Genomic DNA, 18,482 nt, shown 5'->3' with positions numbered 1-18,482 from the left:
TGGGACCCCTGTAATGACTCAACACCACTTCCACTCCACAGTCCAGGGTTGGGAACCCTAAGGTCTTTGTGGGAAGAAATGCGCTTTTAAAAAAGAAAAGAAGTTTGCTTGCAAAGAGGTGCAAAGGAGTCTAACTTCAGGACTGGCCCACTGAGTAAAACAAACCACTAGCATCTGAAGAACAATCTTGGAATATTACTAACATTATACATTAGTCTGTTTGTATACATTATACATTAGTCTGTTTGTGCTGGAGGAGCAGCAGCTTTCTCACCTGGATATGGTAATCACAGAAGCTAGGACACTTACTTCTTCAGAGGTCAGCATTACAAACACCACGGATAAATGGGGACCAGAACTAGACAGGATGAGCCTGTTGTTGTTTGTTGATCTCATGGTACAAAGCTGTTTTTTCTTCCTAACCATGGATGATTATGTACATGTTTATACACAATGGCAGAGGGCAGACGGTCAGTTCCATCCCACCTTAGAATTGTTGGGACTTTGAAAATGAAGTCACTGAATAGTATACAATACCATGCATTTGAACCCTTCCTCAGGAAAATAGGGGACTTGGGAAAGAGCGATGGGAAACCAGGTTGATGATGAACTTGGTATCACTTAGAGATAGTAAGTTATGATCCGGTCAGGTCTAGAGGCTAGCAATATTTTTTCCCTGTCCTATCTTTAAAGGTTCTAGTGCTAATGCATCATAAAGGAGTGATAAAGAAATACAACATTAACGCTTTGCAAATTTCTTTTAATTTTAGTTTCTTATGAAAAGTCCTTCATGTTTGTACATTTTGCGTTGATTCATTCCTCAAATATTTATTGAACTTTGACTTTATCCTGGATACTGAGTTAGACTCTGGGACACATGGTGAACAAGGCCTTCTCATAGAGGGCTCCATGACTTACAAGTGTGCAAAGCAATAGAAGGTGAAGTACAGGGGTACTTTGGGAGCTTTATTCTTAGGGTGCCTAACTTAGTTCTGTGGTGTAGGAGATTAGATTTTCTTTCTGGCTTTCTGCCCATCCTAACTTGCATAGCTACTGAGTACATTTCCCTGTCGGCAAAGCCCACAGGGGAAGATTGTAGCACCCCATGTCTGGGGATAGCCTAGACAGTACCCCAGTAGAACTAGGCTTATACCCTAATCATAACTCACTCAGTTAAACTGTTATCTGCCTGTCTCCCTCACCTGTATGTCTGTGCTCATCTGTGAGGGCAGGGGACACGCCTTGTGCATCTTGGTATCTTCTTATGTGCTTGGTATATGCTGGCACTGATTCACATTTGTTGAGTGTAAAGTGAAGTTTGTGTTAGGACACAGTTCCTGCTTATCAGGCACTTAAACTACCTTCTTCCAAAGGCACCTTATGGAAAGGAAACCAAGTTCCAGGGGCAGTAATGAGGCAGGTCAGGCCTCATTGCTAAGTGGAAGGCCTGACAGTTCCTGGCGCCAGCCTCCTGGGGGCTGGAGTGGTCTGGAAAAGGCTTTCTGAGGAGCTAACCTTCCTTTCCAAGTGAAGTTGTTTTTGCAGTGGAAGGCCAAGAGGACAGGACTGCAGACACAGCAGGTCACCTGAGCCTCCCAGCCAGTCAACTGGGGCCCGGCCATTCTTTGGGCAGACTGTCTTAACAACTGACTTTGGGCCAACCCCTGTTTGGGGAGTACAACTCATAGTCTAGGGTACGGCGTGATCACAGGGAGTGGTAGAAGCACAGAGGGCATGGGGAGGGCATCCTGGATAAGACTGAAGTTGAAAGTAATTGCAGGACATGTTAGCCAGGCTAGTAGGTGTATGTGGAGTGGGCTTTCCAGGAAGTGAGAACTGTATGTTCAGGGGGCTGGAGGAGAGAGAGAAATTGACAGAAAAAGAAAGAGACAGATAGACACTGGTACTTTCAGGGAACTCCATGCAGCTGTTTTTCAGCTGCCATGTCCCCATCCTCAGGCCTGTCACCTGGCAGGGGCAGAAGCCAGGACAGCTCCTGAGATGCCCATACTGGTAAATGTAACCCAATCCCTAAACTGTTAGCTCTTGGCTCCCTCAGGAATGGTTGACATTTTTCTTGGCTGAGACCCAGGATGTGCCCTGGCTGAGCCGAGTATGTGCTTATCACAAGGTGCTGATTAGGCCGAAGTAAAGTGACAGGTGTTTGAAGATGCTGAAAGGGTGAATTCCTGTCCCTGAGCGGAGCAAGGGTGAAGAGACCCAGTGCAAAACCCACCACTGTCTTTTGTGCCAGCTGGGACTAGAAGTCCTTGCCCAGAATGTTTTACCTTTCTCACAGTTAAATGAGCTTGGCTTTGTTTTCTTTCTAAAATTAAAACATAATGAAACAAGTAATTTATGTTCATTATGAGAAAATAAGGAAGGAGGAAAAAAACACTGTAATCCCAGTGCCCAGAGGAAAGAGCATATTAGGTTATATTCTTCCATTTTCTTCTCCAATATGTACAGTCAAGGAGCATTATTTTTAAAAGCATAATAAAGTCAGTGGAAAATGTAATAATTTTCCATAAAATCCTTTTATTTTTCCATAAAATAAAATATTTCCATAAAATAAAGTATTTCCATAAAATACTTTTATTCAAAACAGTATCTAGTAGTTACATTACACCTCACAATGTATAAAATATTTCTACTTGCTTTTTCGTAGTAATTTCTCACAGTTATGAGAGAGAAGTTAGCATTGTTTCTGTTTTGCAGTTTAAGAAACTGAGGCTCAGAAAATGTGATTTGTCCAAATTCAAGTAGTTTACAAGTAACAGAGCCTCAAATTCAGGTTTATCTGATTCTTAAGTATCAAGCTTTATCTACTGAGCCACAACTGCAAAAAGAATAGCTTTAGAAACATGTACCTGCACCATTGGTATTTTCCACTGGAAACTTGGTGTCATTCATCAGAACCGTGAAGAAAATGAAATTTGCTCCAACTTCTTGAGTATTAATTGAATTACCTGGAGTTTTTGATACATCCAAGGTGATTAGTGATGAACCAGAATATCCAAAGAGGCTGAGGATTATGCAATTGGAATCAGATACCTTACCCAGGGCAGGTATTTTGTTTATAGTATTAGGTGTATGATTTAGTTATCTCCAAGTAACTTGGCCAGAGTTGGGTAAGATTTTTAGATTTTATTTTCATTTCCACATAAAAGAAAAAATCAAGTTCCTTACTTAGGGCAGGAAAAGCCACAAAGGAACACTGCCTTCTATGCTTTCAGTCTAGCCAAAAGAGAAAAAAGAAAAAAAATTAAGGAAAAAAAAAGAAGGAAGAAAAAAACCCAGTGGAGCACAGACAAATAATTCCAAGCTGTATACTGCTGTCATGAATTCCCAATATATTAGGGAAGCTGCCAGAATCTTGCTTCTCAGGATGAACTGTTGCCAAAACATATCATTTGCAAAAGCCGTAAGAGCCAGAGAGCTTTCTGCTCCTTAAAATAGCAGTAAGGGCAAATAAAAGTCTAAAGATAGTAAAATTAGGTAAACATTTTTAAAATATGTTATATAAAGCACTAAAAATATTGCCTACTCTCTAGTTTTACTGGCATCCGGGTTTTGAGGACTGTTAACTTCTCCTATTGAAGAGAAAAGTCTTTTGAAAGAAAAAGTCATGTTTTTTTAAGAACCAAAAATAGAAAGAGAAAGTGTTGGAGTAAATTGATTGGTTGATTCATTCACACAGTCTTTCATAATTAGTTATTTACCGTATTCCTTGTGCTATGCTAGTCACCAGACTTAATTACAAGGATAAATAAGAGATGCCCCTAAGAAGCACACAGTTAGTGGGGAGAAAGGCTCACAAACAGATGGTTGAGACTCGAGGAGGCTGATGCCACCCCAGATGTTTTGTGCAAGTTGCTATAGGAGAAGAAAGAGAAGGGAGTTCATGATTGCCTAGGGAAGTTGGGAGCTAGTCTTAAAAAAGGGAGGACATTTGAGCTGGGTCTGAAAAGATGAAGAGAGGAAGGAAAAACACCACGTGCCTCCTGCATACCCAGCATGGTGCTAGATACTCTAACAATTCCAAGAAGAATAAGACCCAGCGGGAAGTGCAGTAGGGCAGGCACATAAAGAATTCAACATAGGATAATGTGAGAGCGTGATTATAGAGCAATTGTATACAGTTCTATTCAGAAATCAGAAAATAAGGCTCCATGTAGACTGCTTTCTTTCAGAATAAGGAGTTTAAAGGCAAAAAATGACAATTGTGTTCCATATCAGGCTCTTGGAAAAGGGTGTCCATGCATATAAGCACATACTCCCGAGAAGCCCATTTAAAAATTTTGTTAAAGATTTTAGCAAGGACCTTAGCAGGAGACAGATGTCTCCTTTAAGAGACATCATTAAGGTTTGTTTAACCAAACGTTAATGGTTGAAGAACAGTGTCTTGGAGTTGCTGGATCCATGAGTAGGCCCAATTTGAAGGCTTTGATCCTTTTTTGCCAAATTGATGTCCAGAAGGATTGTGCCAGCGTCCACTCCCACCAGCTCTATGGTGGAATCCCATTTCCCTTTTATTCTCCTGGCACTGGCTGTTCAGATTTTTACACTTGTGGATTTTTATACCTTTTGTCAAGCAAGTAGCAGTTTCTCATTGTGGTTTTAACTTTAATTTTTCTTCTTAAAAATAACACCAGCTTTTTATTATACCAATTGGTTAGGTGTATATGTGTATGTGTATTGTTTAGCAAATCGCCTATTGATATCCTTGGCCTGTTTTTCTATTGAAATTCTTTTTTCTTATTCATACATAATAATTTTTTCTATATTGAATGTATTAAACATCTGCCTTAAAATATATCAAATGTGGCTGGGCACAGTAGCTCACGCCTGTAATCCTAGCACTTTGGGAGGCCGAGGCGGATGGATCACCTGAGGTCAGGAGTTCGAGACCAGCCTGGCCAACATGGCGAAACCCTGTCTCTACTAAAACTACGAAAATTAGCTGAGCATGGTGGCGGGCACCTATAATCCCAGCTACTCAGGAGGCTGAGGCAGGAGAATCGCTTGAGCCTGGCGGGGCAGAGGTTGCAGTGAGCCAAGATCATGCTACTTCACTCCAGCCTGGGCAAAAGAGCGAAACTCCGTCTCAAAAAATAAAATTATATATATATATATATATATATAGTATTAAACATCTACCTTAAGTGCTATCCAGTTTTAAACAACCAGATCTCTTTAATTTTTTAAAGTTTGTCAATGGGCTTTTAATTTTGTCCATAGTAGTTTTACAGTATAGAAATGCTGATTTTTAAGTAGATAAATACATCAATGTTTTCTTTTATGAATACTGAATTTACATTATCACCCCTAAGATTTATATATGTAAATATATAAAAAGAAATGTATATTAATATAATATATACTAGTATTTAAAAGCTTTCAGGTTTTACATTCGAATTTTTAGTTCAACTGGAATTATTTTTGTTATGGTGTTTTATAGGGAAGAAAACAATTTTTTAAAGCTATTTATCCAGTTATCCAAATGCCATTTAAAAAGTAATCTACTCTTTTCCCACAGCCTTGCAGTGAGACCTTTGTCATACACTCAAGCCTCATGTGTGCTTGGATCTCTTTCCAGATGCACTCTGTTGTTCTGTTAAGCTACCAGACTATTTGAATTATTGAAATTTTATAATGGTCATGTTCTTCTGCTGTTTGTTCATTTAAGATCTATTGTGTTTTTTCTTCACATTAATACTTTATAACTGATATATCAAATTCCACCTAATTATCTCACTGACACTTTTATTGACTTATGCCTTAAATTTCTAAATCACTTTGGGAAGCATCAATTTCTTTTCAGTATCATGTTGCCTACTTAATATGTGATTCCTCCTGTGTACCCAAGTCCTCAGTCAGGCAGTGTGCCTCCTTTATTTGGGTCTGCACACCTACTGTTGAGTACTGTATTAGTCTGTTCTCACACTGCTATAAAGAACTACCTGAGACTGGGTAATTTATGAAGAAAAGAGGTTTAATTGACTCACAGTTCTGCAGGCTGTACAGGAACCATGGCTGGGAGGCCTTAGGAAACGTACAATCATGGCAGAATGATGAAGAGGTAGCCGGCACCTTCTTCACACGGCTGCAGGAGAGAGAGAGCGAAGGGGGAAGTGCTATATACTTTTGAACAACCAGATCTCATGAGAACTCACTTACTATCACGAGAACAGCAAGGGGGAACTTTGCCCCCCATGATCCAATCACTTCCCATCAGGTCCCTCCCTCAACATGAGATTTGGGTGGGGATGCAGAGCCAAACCATATCAAGTACCTTCTCAGGTACTGGGAGAAGCACGTTTCTTACAGCAGCTTGCTCTCCCCCTTCCAGGTTCTGACCACATCCGTGAGAAAGATGGACTGTGGGCTGTCCTTGCCTGGCTCTCCATCCTAGCCACCCGCAAGCAGAGTGTGGAGGACATTCTCAAAGATCATTGGCAAAAGTATGGCCGGAATTTCTTCACCAGGTGAGCCACAGCCCAGCTGGGGTACAAGGTAAGGTGGGGAAGTGGGCAGAGAGAATTCTTGCGCATCCACAGCCTCTCCTAAGTACTAATAAAACTCTAGTTCATCCAGCCTCTCTCAATTGGAGACTTTAAAAATAATTCGGTCAGGGATGAAATGAAGTCAATTTTTATGTCAGCCATAAAGAGTGAGGCTTTAAAAATTTAGCTAACATAATCAAAAGAATAAATGCTTTATAAGCATTTTAAATGTGCCCATTGGATGGACATGATCATAAGATTGGATTTGGATTCAGAGAAATGGATTAGAATTTTATTTCTTCCCCTTATTAGACTGGGGAGCCATTTAGCTTTTCTCTGTACTCAGTTTTGTCATCTGTAGAAATGGGAATAACAGTCCAGCTGTTGAGAGGATTAAATGAATAATGAGTCTGAAAATGTTTTGTAAACTCTGGGGCACTGAAAGCCTAGAAACTTTTTTTCATAAATTATAGAAACAATTATGCTTAGTCCACATCAACTTTTCTGCCTTGTGAAATAGGTCCCCAAGGGCTATATACTTGTCAATATTTTTTTAATTTATTCAACAGATATTTACTGTATACCCGATTTCCATCGGGTACTTGGAATTCAGCAGTGAACAAAATACTTAGAATACTTAGTAATTATTCTTTATCATGCATACTTCTATTTTTAAAAAGCATTAAAAAAACTTTGACAGTAGTACTTTTCACTAATTCCAATTTGCCTTTCCCCCAGTTAGTGTAAAAATCTAACAAGAATTTTTCTGTACCTCAGTATTCCAATTATAGAGAGAAAATATGGTAAAAAGGATATTAGATGAATTGTTTATGTATAAGAAATGAATAGGTGTAATTTCTCTGGACCTCAGTTGCCTGTTCTATAAAATGGGTGAGTTAGACCAGAGAATTTAAAAAATATATCCCAGATTTTATAGTCCGTGATCTCTGGATAGTCAAGAAAGAATTCAACTAAGTAAATTAAGCTCCTTAATCAGAATTATTTTATTAACTTTGGACAGGTTCATTGATCTCTTTCTCTTTCACGTTACTCTTTTGTGGAAGGAATAAGTAATAACTACCTGACACCACACAGTAGCCCTGGGAACCAAGGCAAAAAAATCCCTACTTAATAACAGACAGAAAAACCTGGTCATTCAGAACAGCAGTCATGAACTCTCTAGAACCTAGAGTATCATAAAAACAGGGCCATGTCTGTTTTTGTGCCCTAAGCACCCAACTTATAGTAGAGACTGCATAAATACGTTTTGAAGAGATAAATGAATGAGTTAACAGGTGAACAATAGCCAGAGTAGAATAAGGTTAGGAGGGGTTGTTCAGAGAAAGGGTCACACCCTTGAATTAGTCACAATCCTCCATATAAAAACTATTTTAACATAATTTTATTAATTATCAAATATAACTGCTAACCAAGTATTACAAATCAAGTCCTTAGTACCTGCATTTATGATCAGTTAAAACTCCATTATACCTTCCACTTATTGAACAAAAGTGCTGCACTTTTGCATGCATTGTCTCACTTTAGCTTCAAAAGAGTTATTGATAAGGTAGCTGAGATTCTGAGAGATAGGGCAACTGGCCCTGTAGTCACACAATTAATAGCCAATAGAGGCTGGATTCATAGCTCATCTGTCTGATTGCAAAACCCAGACTCTTTCTATTCCACCCCTCTGTGCCTAGGGTTTAGAAAACATTTCTCTGGAGTACCCAGAGGTCAAAAATGTAAAGCACAAATACCTGGTTGTAATTTCTTGTTGTTTATCATGTTAACTGGGGGAAAGAGCTGACTTTAAGATTAAGGGGACAACATGTTTGGCCCTTGATTCGTAGAATCCTGGAGCCAGAATAGGCTGGTCTTAATTCCTCAGCATTTCTCATGTCTCAGAGGTGTCATCTTGCATATATCGTATCTATTTCATGATTACAAATAAATATAGACTCTGCTATCTTGAGCTTCTAAAAAATAACTCTCTCAAGAGGGTGTATGCCACTAGGTCAAGAAAAGCCACCTGTACAAGTCTTTAACATCATAAGAAAGAAGTCAAAAAGAATTCTTGAAGGAAAACTCATCTTTATAGAATTTCATTTGTGATGCACTTTTTTCCTTGGCCCTTTTTCATCCGCACTGGGCCTCCTCTGTCAGGGTGAACCCAAAGGACCTTGGACCAAAGTCCACTCCCACTGAAAGGAGGGAGGCGGAACTTAAAACAAAATTAAAAAAAAAAAATTGGGAGAGCATCAGGATAAACAGCTAATGCATTTGGGGCTTAATTCCTAGGTGATGGGTTGATAGGTGCAGCAAATCACCATGGCACACATTTACCTATATAACAAACCTGCACATTCTGCACATGTATCTTGAAACTTACTAAAATTAATGAAAGAAAAAAGAGGCATTTTAGATGTAAAGAGTCAGTGTTTGGTGTCTTCATCTGGTCGGTGAAAACTTGGCCCTGCTTTAGGAAGCTCCTGTGGAGCTGGAACTCTCCTTAGTCAAAATCTCAGCAGCCTCAGGCAGGTCTCAGGCTGGGAGCAGGCCCAGCATTCACCCCAGAGAAGCCCAGGGAGCTTGGAGGAGAAGTGCCTGAGTCACGTGCTCCTTTCAAGAGAGTTCTCCAGAGATAACATTGCTTTTCATTTTACCTCCTCAGGATGTGGTGACTAAATGTTAGATAGCATCTTTCAAAAGCCTTTGAAACATCTTAGAGCTTTATTCTGTAGAAATGCCAAGATGGGTGTTTTCTGCTTATTCAGAAGCTCATAACCCTTCCCTGAAATCCTCCAAACCCTTCCTTTCATCCCTGGCCTGTTCCACCCCCAGTGACTGACAGGCCTGTATTTTTTTTTGCCAGCTTCTTCTGAAGTTAGATAGTTTTGGGGGAGGGCCAAACAAATGATGAAGAAAGTGCTGACTGATAGGCCTTGGTGTGATCTGCAGTCAGCCCGTGGGCCTCAACTTCGTGACTTCTTCCAGGTATGATTACGAGGAGGTGGAAGCTGAGGGCGCAAACAAAATGATGAAGGACTTGGAAGCCCTGATGTTTGATCGCTCCTTTGTGGGGAAGCAGTTCTCAGCAAATGACAAAGTTTACACCGTGGAGAAGGCCGATAACTTTGAATACAGCGACCCAGTGGATGGAAGCATTTCAAGAAATCAGGTAGAAACAGACCTGTGTGTAAGTGGGAGAGAGACCTCAGAGCTTCATCTCTGACATCTCAAGGGAAAAATGAAAAAGTTCCTGTTGGCCATTTTTCTTTTGCTGCCGTGTTTTTCTAGGGTAGCTGTTCTTACTGGTTTTCTGATGTCCCACGTGACTCTCACATGCTCTCGTTGGGACAGTGGTTTATGCCCTGGTTCTATGCACTGTCCGTTACCCTCATTCTGGGATTCTTAACCTGGACTCCAGAGGGATTTTTGCACCCTCTGGAATTATATGCAAGATGATGTGTCCATTGTACATGCAGAAAGGAGACCCAGAATCTAAGAAAGCGGGAGAATCGTGGGAACTTAGATATCAACTCCTCTCTTTTCTGTCAGCAGATTATAGCAGAGTGACAGCATGTAAGTGGCATTATCTTTATACGTTTCTCTCATATGTTCTAGTTTCTAAAGGAGAGAAAAATAGATGAGGCATTCCTAGACTTAGAAACGTTGACCATCGTCATTCGCAGCACGTGACTGGCACCCCACCTAACACAGCAGTACCTGGCAAGATGCCACAGTTTAGGGCCTGGAGCATCTCTAGATGTGGACAGAATTGTTAGTGCTTCCCTCACTGTGTGCCGGGTACCCTAGGCTGCAGGCTGGGTCAGGCTTTCTCCCGGCTTCTCATGAACACTTATGGCCCAGGGTTCTCTCACCTCTGCTTCTGTTGCCTGTTGTTGTCACAGAGTAAACTCATCTCTCGCAATTCATAATAGAATAAAAAGCAGGATGAAGATTCTGTTGCAACCTCCCAGTTTACTTTTTTCCAGTTGACCCAGATTTTTGGCCTGGTCCTTCTCAAGGCATCTCATAGGGTTTGGAAGGGCTGGGCTGTGGGATTTACTGGAAGCTTCCCTCTGGGGAGCAGGCAGTGAATGGATGGATGGGCCACAGCAACCCTCAGTGCCTGGAGTCTCCCCTCCTCAACTTCTAGCACAAGTGGTTTCTCATCCTTGTGCCTGTTTGCCATTTGTGAGAACTTTGGGTCCAGTTTGGATGATTGTAAATTATGCCTGAGATAATTAGAAGAGAGACCTGTGGTTGAGGAAGAAAGGGGTGTAGAAAAGGAGAGAGTGGAACTGAGGGATGGCAGAGTGGGACAGAAGTTTGTGTAATTAAGCCTTCAGAGACAGAAGGGAAGTCCAGGAAAAGTAAATCCCAGCTCTGCAGTGCCTCTGGCATCTGCCAGGAGGGAGGAGAGGTGCAAAGGTGTGTATAGGAGACAGTGGCCTAAGCTCAAGAGCTGCCCTCTGTGCTGTAAAGAAAGCAGCTGCCCCACTTTCTGTAATCAGAAAATCCAAGCATTTAGATGTGAGACCAGATAGGAGGGAAAAATATGATCCAACATATGTAGATAGAACATCTGCAATCTAGTGAAAAGAATTTTAGAGGCTTCAAGTTGAAGCTGTGAGGAAAGGAGACCAACCCTGGTGTGTTTCTGGAAAGCAAGAAATGGTCAGTGAAAATGGACCATATCCTTCCCGTAGTGACTAACTGTGGCATGTCCTCTGTGTATTTCATCTACTGTCTTCACTAATCAGTGCTAATGAATGGCACCATTAAATACCAGATGGGGATTAGTGACGAACAGCAGGTGAGGAGCAGCGTCTTTTTGGTCAGTCTTTGGCGTTATGCAAAGTTCTCCTTTTTACAGAGGATGGATAGACTCATAAAGACCGAAGAGCCCTCAGGCAACTTCTGTCCCAGCCTTCTTCCCTCAGGTTGGGAAATATCTACCCCAGAGTTCCCACACATTTTTCCCCAAGTGAGAAGATTATTGATGTCCAGAGATACCGCTGGGGAGGAAAAAGAGAGGGCAGCAGAGACAAGGATGGGCTTGGCACTTCACACAGACCTCGCTTTGAGTCATCAGGGATCGGCAGGAGATTGGCCACTGGCTCCTGCTTGTTAGGTTGGGAATAGCCAGTCTCTGCCATTTGGGACCTCTGGCTTCCTGTTCTCTTTTGAGGACCTTTGCTAGTGGTTTGTAAGAGTTCTTCCCCTCATCTGCCTGAAACCTCTTCTGCTCTGGTTTCAGCCCCTTTGGTCCATGTTTCCTTTTTGATCTGGGGGCTGAATTTTTGCATCTAGCAGCTTTATGTGCTTCATTATTAAGCTTCAAGCTGGAATGTTTAGTCCATAAATCACAGGGAAGTGGGGAGAGGAGGGAAGCCCTCACATCACCCAGCATCACTGAGGTCAGGTCTCCCCTGACCCTGGAAATGCCTCTCCCACCATAGCTAAGCCCCCATCAGCTGGATGCAGAGAGGGTGACGGAAGGCAGGCTCACAAGGGGCAGCTGCTGCCATTTATCAAGGATTTAACCCTCCAATTGATCAAGTATGGATGAAATTACATTCCCAAATAGACCCCTCATAATTTGCCAGCCTTCAGTCTCCCAGCATATGGGGAAAAAAAACCTCTGCTTATCTTTTCCAGGGCTTGCGGCTCATTTTCACAGATGGTTCTCGAATCATCTTCCGTCTGAGCGGCACTGGGAGTGCCGGGGCCACCATTCGGCTGTACATCGATACCTATGAGAAGGACATTGCCAAGATTAACCAGGACCCCCAGGTAATGCCCAGCCCTGTGCCCTGGTTAGTTCATTCTGTTGAAGGGAATGATAGTTTCCCATTGAGCCTGTGTTTCAATGCCCATTTCTCAAATGACTCAACAAGGTACCAGCTGTGCTTACTTTCTTCCATGTTTCTTTCTCCATGTCAACAACATTATAGATAATAATTATAATAATAAAAATAGGGAGGCTGAGGTGGGAGGATCACCTGAGCCCAGGAGGTCAAGCCTGCAGTGAGCCAAGATCACACCACTGCACTCCAGCCTGAGCAAGAGTGAGACCTTGTATCAAAAATAAATAATAAATAAATTAATTAATTAAAAATAAAAAATTTTCTGAGCATTTATGGTTTGCCAGACTCTGTTGTAAGCCCATTATGAAAATATACTCATTTAATTCTCAAATAACTTAGACTATTATTCTCTGTGCTACAGATAAGGAAACTGAGGCACAGAAAAGTTAAGCAACAGTTAATAGGTTTACATGCCTAGTAAGGATAATGAATCTCTCTTTTTTTTTTTTGAGACAGGGTCTCACTCTGTTGACCAGGCTGGAGTGCAGTGACACAATCTCAGCTCACTGCAACATCCACCTTCTGGGCTCAAGCAATCCTCCTACTTCAGCTACCTGAGTAGCTAGGATTAGAGGCACGTGCCACCATGCTCTGCTCATTTCTTTTGTTTTTTCTTTTTATAGGGAGGAGGTCTTAGTACATTGCCTAGGCTGGTCTTGAATTCCTAGCCTCAAGTAATCCTCCTACCTCAGCCTCCCAAAGTGCTGGGATTATATGTGTGAGCCACTGCACTCAACCCAGGATAATTGATCTTTAAAGCAGCCCCTCATCTGGTGTTCTGCTCTATTACCAGCCTTTCATTGCTTTGTTTGGTCTGATCACCTGCTTGGGCAGAACACACACTGGGTCTTAGATTTGGTGGGGGCAAGGAGAGGCAGTTTCATGTGTCTTCACAGAACAGTCTGCAGACCTGCAGCCTGGTGAGCTGGGTTCCTCAGCCATTCCCCCAAAAGTCTTCAGAAGTATATCAGAATAAGGAGGGACTCCGGGAGCAAAGGGTGGGACAGTGAACTTGAAGGACAACCCCCAAAAATGGAGGCACCAAGGGGAAGCAGTGAAGGACAGGACAGAGTTTCTTTAAGTATTTTTCACAATCCTTATCTCAACCAGAGCTCCATAGCTTAAAAAAAGTTGGGGAAGTGTTGTGGTATATTACTCCCTTCTTGGTGATTCACAGCATACAATGCACCATAAAGGCTCCAAGAATTCGGACATGGTGGCCTACACTTGTGGTCCCAGCTACTCAGGAAGCTGAGGCAGGAAGATCACTTGAGCGTAGGAGTTCTGGGCTATATTGTGCTATGCCTGTTGGGTGTCTGCACTAAGTTTGGCATCAATATGGTGACCTCCCGGGAGAGGGGAACCACCAGATTGCATAAGGAGGGGTGAACCGGCCCAAGTTGGAAACAGAGCAGGTCAAAACTCCCATGCTGATGAGTAGTGGGATCACACCTGTGAATACCCACTGCACTTCAGCCTGGTGACATAGCAAGACCTCATCTCTAAAAAAAGAAAAGGAAAGAAGAAAAGAGGGTGCCGAGAAGACTTGCAGTAAAGGTGCCTGTTTACATAGCATTTGCTGAAGGACATTTCTCCAAAGAAAACATACAAATGGCCAACAGGCGTATGAAAAGGTGGTCCACATCACTGATCATCAGGGAAATGAAAATCAAAACCACAATGAGTTGTCACCTCACACCTGTTAGGATGGCTATTCTCAAGAAGACAAAAGATAACAAGTGTTGGCAAGGATGTGGAGAAAAGGGAACCATCAGACACTATTGGTGGGAATATAAATTGGTATAGCTATTTTGGAATAAGCAAAAGTATGGAGGTTCCTCAAAAAGTTAAAAATTTTTTAGTACTAATATATGATCCAGTAATCCCTCTTCTGGGTATATATTCAGAGGAACTGAAATAAATATGTCAAAGAGATATCTGTTCTGTCTTGTTCATTCAGTATTATTCACAATAGTCAAGATATGGAACCAACCTAAGTGCCCATCTACAGATGTATGAAGACATTGTGATATATATGTGTGTGTGTGTGTGTGTATACCACAATGGAAAATTATTCTGCCTTAAAACAACAAAAACCAAAATCTTGCCAATCTTGCCATTTGCAATAACATGGATGAACCTGGAGGACATTATGCTAAGTGAAATAAGCCAGACACAGAAAGGCAAATACTGCATGATTTCACTTGTATGTGGGATCTAAAAAAAGTGAAACTCATAGAAACAGAGCAGAAAGGGGCTTACTAGGGGCTAGTGAATGGGGAAAATGGAGAGATATTGGTCCAAAGGGTACAAAATTTCAGTTATGTAGGATGTAGCAGTTCTAGAGATGGAATGTACAACATGATGGCTATAATGAGTAGCACTTGAAATGTACTGGGAGGATAGATCTTAATTTTTCTCACTATCACCACCCTAACAAAAAAGGTAAGTAGGTGACAAGATTGATACGTTAGTTGGCTTGACTCTAGTAATCAGTTCACTATGTATTTGTATATCAAGACATCATATTATATACCTTAAACATAAACAATTTTTATTAAAAAATTGAAAGTAAAATAAAACAAATAGCATTTGCCATGCTTATTTTTCTACAAAGGCTTTTTTCTTCTAACACCTAATTAAAATCCTTTGAAACTCATTTGGAAACCCCTGGCATAGTGGTTTTGAGCAAAGTTAGAGAGATGTTGTTTTAAATTCTATTCCTGCCACTTAATAACTGTGTGTCCCTGGGTAAGTTGTTACAATTTTATGAGTCTTGGTTTCCTTGTCTGTCAAATGGCAGAGTAATACCTACTTCATCCAGTTGTTACCGGGATTTAAGGAGATAATAAATGTAAAATGTTTAAACACTGTGGCTGGCATATAGGATTAACTTTTCAGAATAAGCAGCTCTCTTAGTTTTTTTAGTCTAATTTTAAGCATAACATGAAATTTGCTATTATAACCATTTTTAAGTATGTAGTTTAATAATGTTGTACATATTCATATTGTTGTCCAACATATCTCTAAAACTTTTTCCCCAAAACTAAAACTCTATACCCATTGAACAGTACCTCCCCACTTCTCCCTTTTTACAATCCCTGGTACCACCTTTCTCCTTCCTGTGTCTATGAATTTGACCATTGTAGGTACCTCACATGAGCGTATAGTTGCTTTTATTACAGAAAGTGGGAGATGAGAGAATGCTTCACTTCTACATTTTTTCCAGTGGCCAGGCCCCAGTTTCAGTCATCACCAGTACCTTGTTGTGTTGTAGGCATCCCTAAAACTTCAACCAAAGGCAATGGAGTCTGCATTATAGACACGTAATTGCACAAGAGAAAAGGAAGAAGGAAATTGTGTTTGTCTTTTGATCATCAAGATAAATGCCTGGCACATGGTAGATTCAAAGAATGAATGAAATTTGTTTCCTCTGAACCATAGTCCTCAGGAGGTGGAATGGCAGTGGATGGTGTGAGGTTCCCACAATGCCCACGTGTATCACCGTCTATCCAGGGAGCTGCCTTTCCTTATTCTGCAGCTGCTAGGCCATCAGCACTTTGTGGGGACTGCCCAAGCCCTAAGGGGAATGGCACGTGGTAGTTTCAGCAGGTGGAGTTGATTCTCCTTATCCAGGTATAATGAATCGGTGGAGATTTAGATAAGAAAAAGTAGCAGTCAGCAGTAGAAAATATACTACTCCTGGCTCTGCTATTGAGTCATTTAGTCAAATCACTTCATCTCTTTGGGTATCAATTTTCTCATCTGTAAAATGGGCAGTTCAACTAGATTAGTAGTTTTTTTTTTTTAATATTGAAAGCATTTATTTACTTAAGGAACAGAATTCTTTTTTCTTTAAGCGAGAAGCAGATGTGGGGAGGGCTTGTTGCATTTTTAAAGATTCCTGTATTAGGCCGGGTGCAGTGGCTCACACCTGTAATCCCAACACTTTGGGAGGCCAAGGCAGGCAGATCACCTGAGGCCGGGAGTTCAAGACCAGCCTGACCAACATGGAGAAACCCTGTCTCTACTAAAAATACAAAATTAGCCGGGCATGGTCGCACATGCCTGTAATCCCAGTTACTAGAGAGGCTGAGGCAGGATAATCGCTTGAACCTGGGAGCCAGAGATTGCAGTGAGCCAAGATCGCAGCATTGCACTCCAGCCTGGGCAACAAGAGTGAAACTCCATCTCAAAAAAAAAAAAAAAGATTCCTGTATTAGTCTGTTTTCACACTGCTGATAAAGACATACCCGAGACTCGGCAATTTACAAAAGAAAGAGGTTTAATTGGACTTACAGTTCACGTGGCTGGGGAAGCCTCACAATCACGGTGGAAGGCAAGAAAGAGCAAGTCATGTCTTACATGAATGGCAGCAGGCAAAAGAGAGAAATTGTGCAGGGAAACTCCTGTTTTTAAAACCATTAGATCTCATGAGACCCATTCACTATCATGAGAACAGCACAGAAAAGACCCACCCCCATGATTCAATCATCTCCCACCGGGTCCCTCCCATAACACTTGGGAATTATGGGAGCTACAAGATGAGATTTGAGTGGGGACACAGAGCCAAACCACATCAATCCCATTGGGTACAGTGTGGGAAAGAAATTGGAAGATGCACAAGTGGATGTGGAGGCACTCACTGCTCCAGGTAAGAGACAGGACATTGACTTAGCAAGACTTACAGCAGGAGAGTGGAGAGAAAAGGAGACCATGGAGAGAGATTTAGTGGGGAAAGTCATTTAGGCCTGCTCATGGACTGGGCATGGGGAAAATGCAGAGGAAGATGTCAGGAGCAACTCCTAGTTGTTCACTTCACTTGAAAGACTGTAGTGTTGATCCACTGAAATAGAAACTGCTGGAACTAGGTATTGGGGGAAATAACATGTGTTTGTTTTTGGATTTGTGGAGTTTGAGGAGCCTTGGAGACCTGGAAGTAGGCAGTCAGACATACGGGTTTGGAGCTAAGCATCTGTGCTTAGAGGAAGTGATGGAAAAGCTTCTCTCTATGTCTTCCTCAGGTCATGTTGGCCCCCCTTATTTCCATTGCTCTGAAAGTGTCCCAACTGCAGGAGAGGACGGGACGCACTGCACCCACTGTCATCACCTAAGAAGACAGGCCTGATGTGGTACGTCCCTCCACCCCCGGACCCATCCAAGTCATCTGATTGAAGAGCATGACAGAAACAAAATGTATTCACCAAGCTTTTTAGGATTTGACTTTTCCACTAACCAGTTGATGAGCAGTGCATTTGCAAGGCACTGCCAAACAAGATGCCTTTGGGAGCTGTGAGGGAAAGAGGACCTGCGGGCTTAGATCAATCTCAATTCCTTTTCATGCCCTCCTGCATTGCTGCTGTGTGGGTATTTGTCTCCTTAGCATCAGGTACAGTTTACACTACAATGTAAGCTACAGGTGGAGCATCAGCAGTGAGCGAGGCCATTCTTCATCCTTAGGATGTGGCAGTGAAATGACGGTGCAAGTTCCTTTCTCTTTCGTGAATCTTTCCCCCCATTTCCTGTTTATATGTAACCCAACAAAATGCAATTTCTGGTGCCTTCTGTCCAATCAGTTCTTTCCTCTGAGTGAGACGTACTTGGCTACAGATTTCTGCCTTGTTTTGCGACATTGTCCCATTCACACAGATATTTTGGGATAATAAAGGAAAATAAGCTACTATTGCTTGTCGTCTTTTTTTCTTAACTGCAAAGTACTTTTTTGATTTTAGAGAGAAAAACAATTTTTTTTTAGAAGGAGGGGAGTATTGTATTTTGTTTTCATGTCCTAGTCAGAAAATGAAATGGTCTCTAGGCTAGGTTGCACATCCTTAGACTCAAGAACTGTAATTTTTTTATTGTCCTGAATATTCTAAAAAGTAACATAAATTTTAAGAGAATTGTAATTTAAAATCTTAGCAGGGTCAACTGAGCTCTGGATTCTTCCAAGGTAGACAAATCAAGCTTGACATGGTTAACTTGGAACAAGGGAAAGGAAGAGTGATTTTCTTCTTCCTAGTGCTTAAATAGCAAAGCACTGGTACGTGCTCTGCCGTGCTGAGATGCCTTGACGCTTATTGAAGGGATGGAGGCAGAACCCTCA

General features: G+C 41.6%; 1 protein-coding gene across 1 annotated transcript in view; it reads left to right on the top strand.

The window, feature by feature from the left end:
• PGM1 (phosphoglucomutase 1) overlaps positions 1 to 18,062 on the top strand; it is a 66,637-nt gene extending 48,575 nt beyond the window's left edge. Inside the window, exons 8-11 of the mRNA XM_002810739.6 lie at positions 6,353 to 6,488; positions 9,501 to 9,684; positions 12,171 to 12,305; positions 17,404 to 18,062. Coding sequence (XP_002810785.2) covers positions 6,353 to 6,488; positions 9,501 to 9,684; positions 12,171 to 12,305; positions 17,404 to 17,493 — 545 coding nt within the window. The 3' untranslated portion in view covers positions 17,494 to 18,062. The remainder of the gene's footprint in view (positions 1 to 6,352; positions 6,489 to 9,500; positions 9,685 to 12,170; positions 12,306 to 17,403) is intronic.
• Positions 18,063 to 18,482: the final 420 nt, after the last annotated feature.

Source organism: Pongo abelii, chromosome 1, assembly GCF_028885655.2.
Source record: "Pongo abelii isolate AG06213 chromosome 1, NHGRI_mPonAbe1-v2.0_pri, whole genome shotgun sequence".
Taxonomy (NCBI): Eukaryota; Metazoa; Chordata; class Mammalia; order Primates; family Hominidae; genus Pongo; species Pongo abelii.
This window is presented reverse-complemented; position numbering and strand designations above follow the sequence as displayed.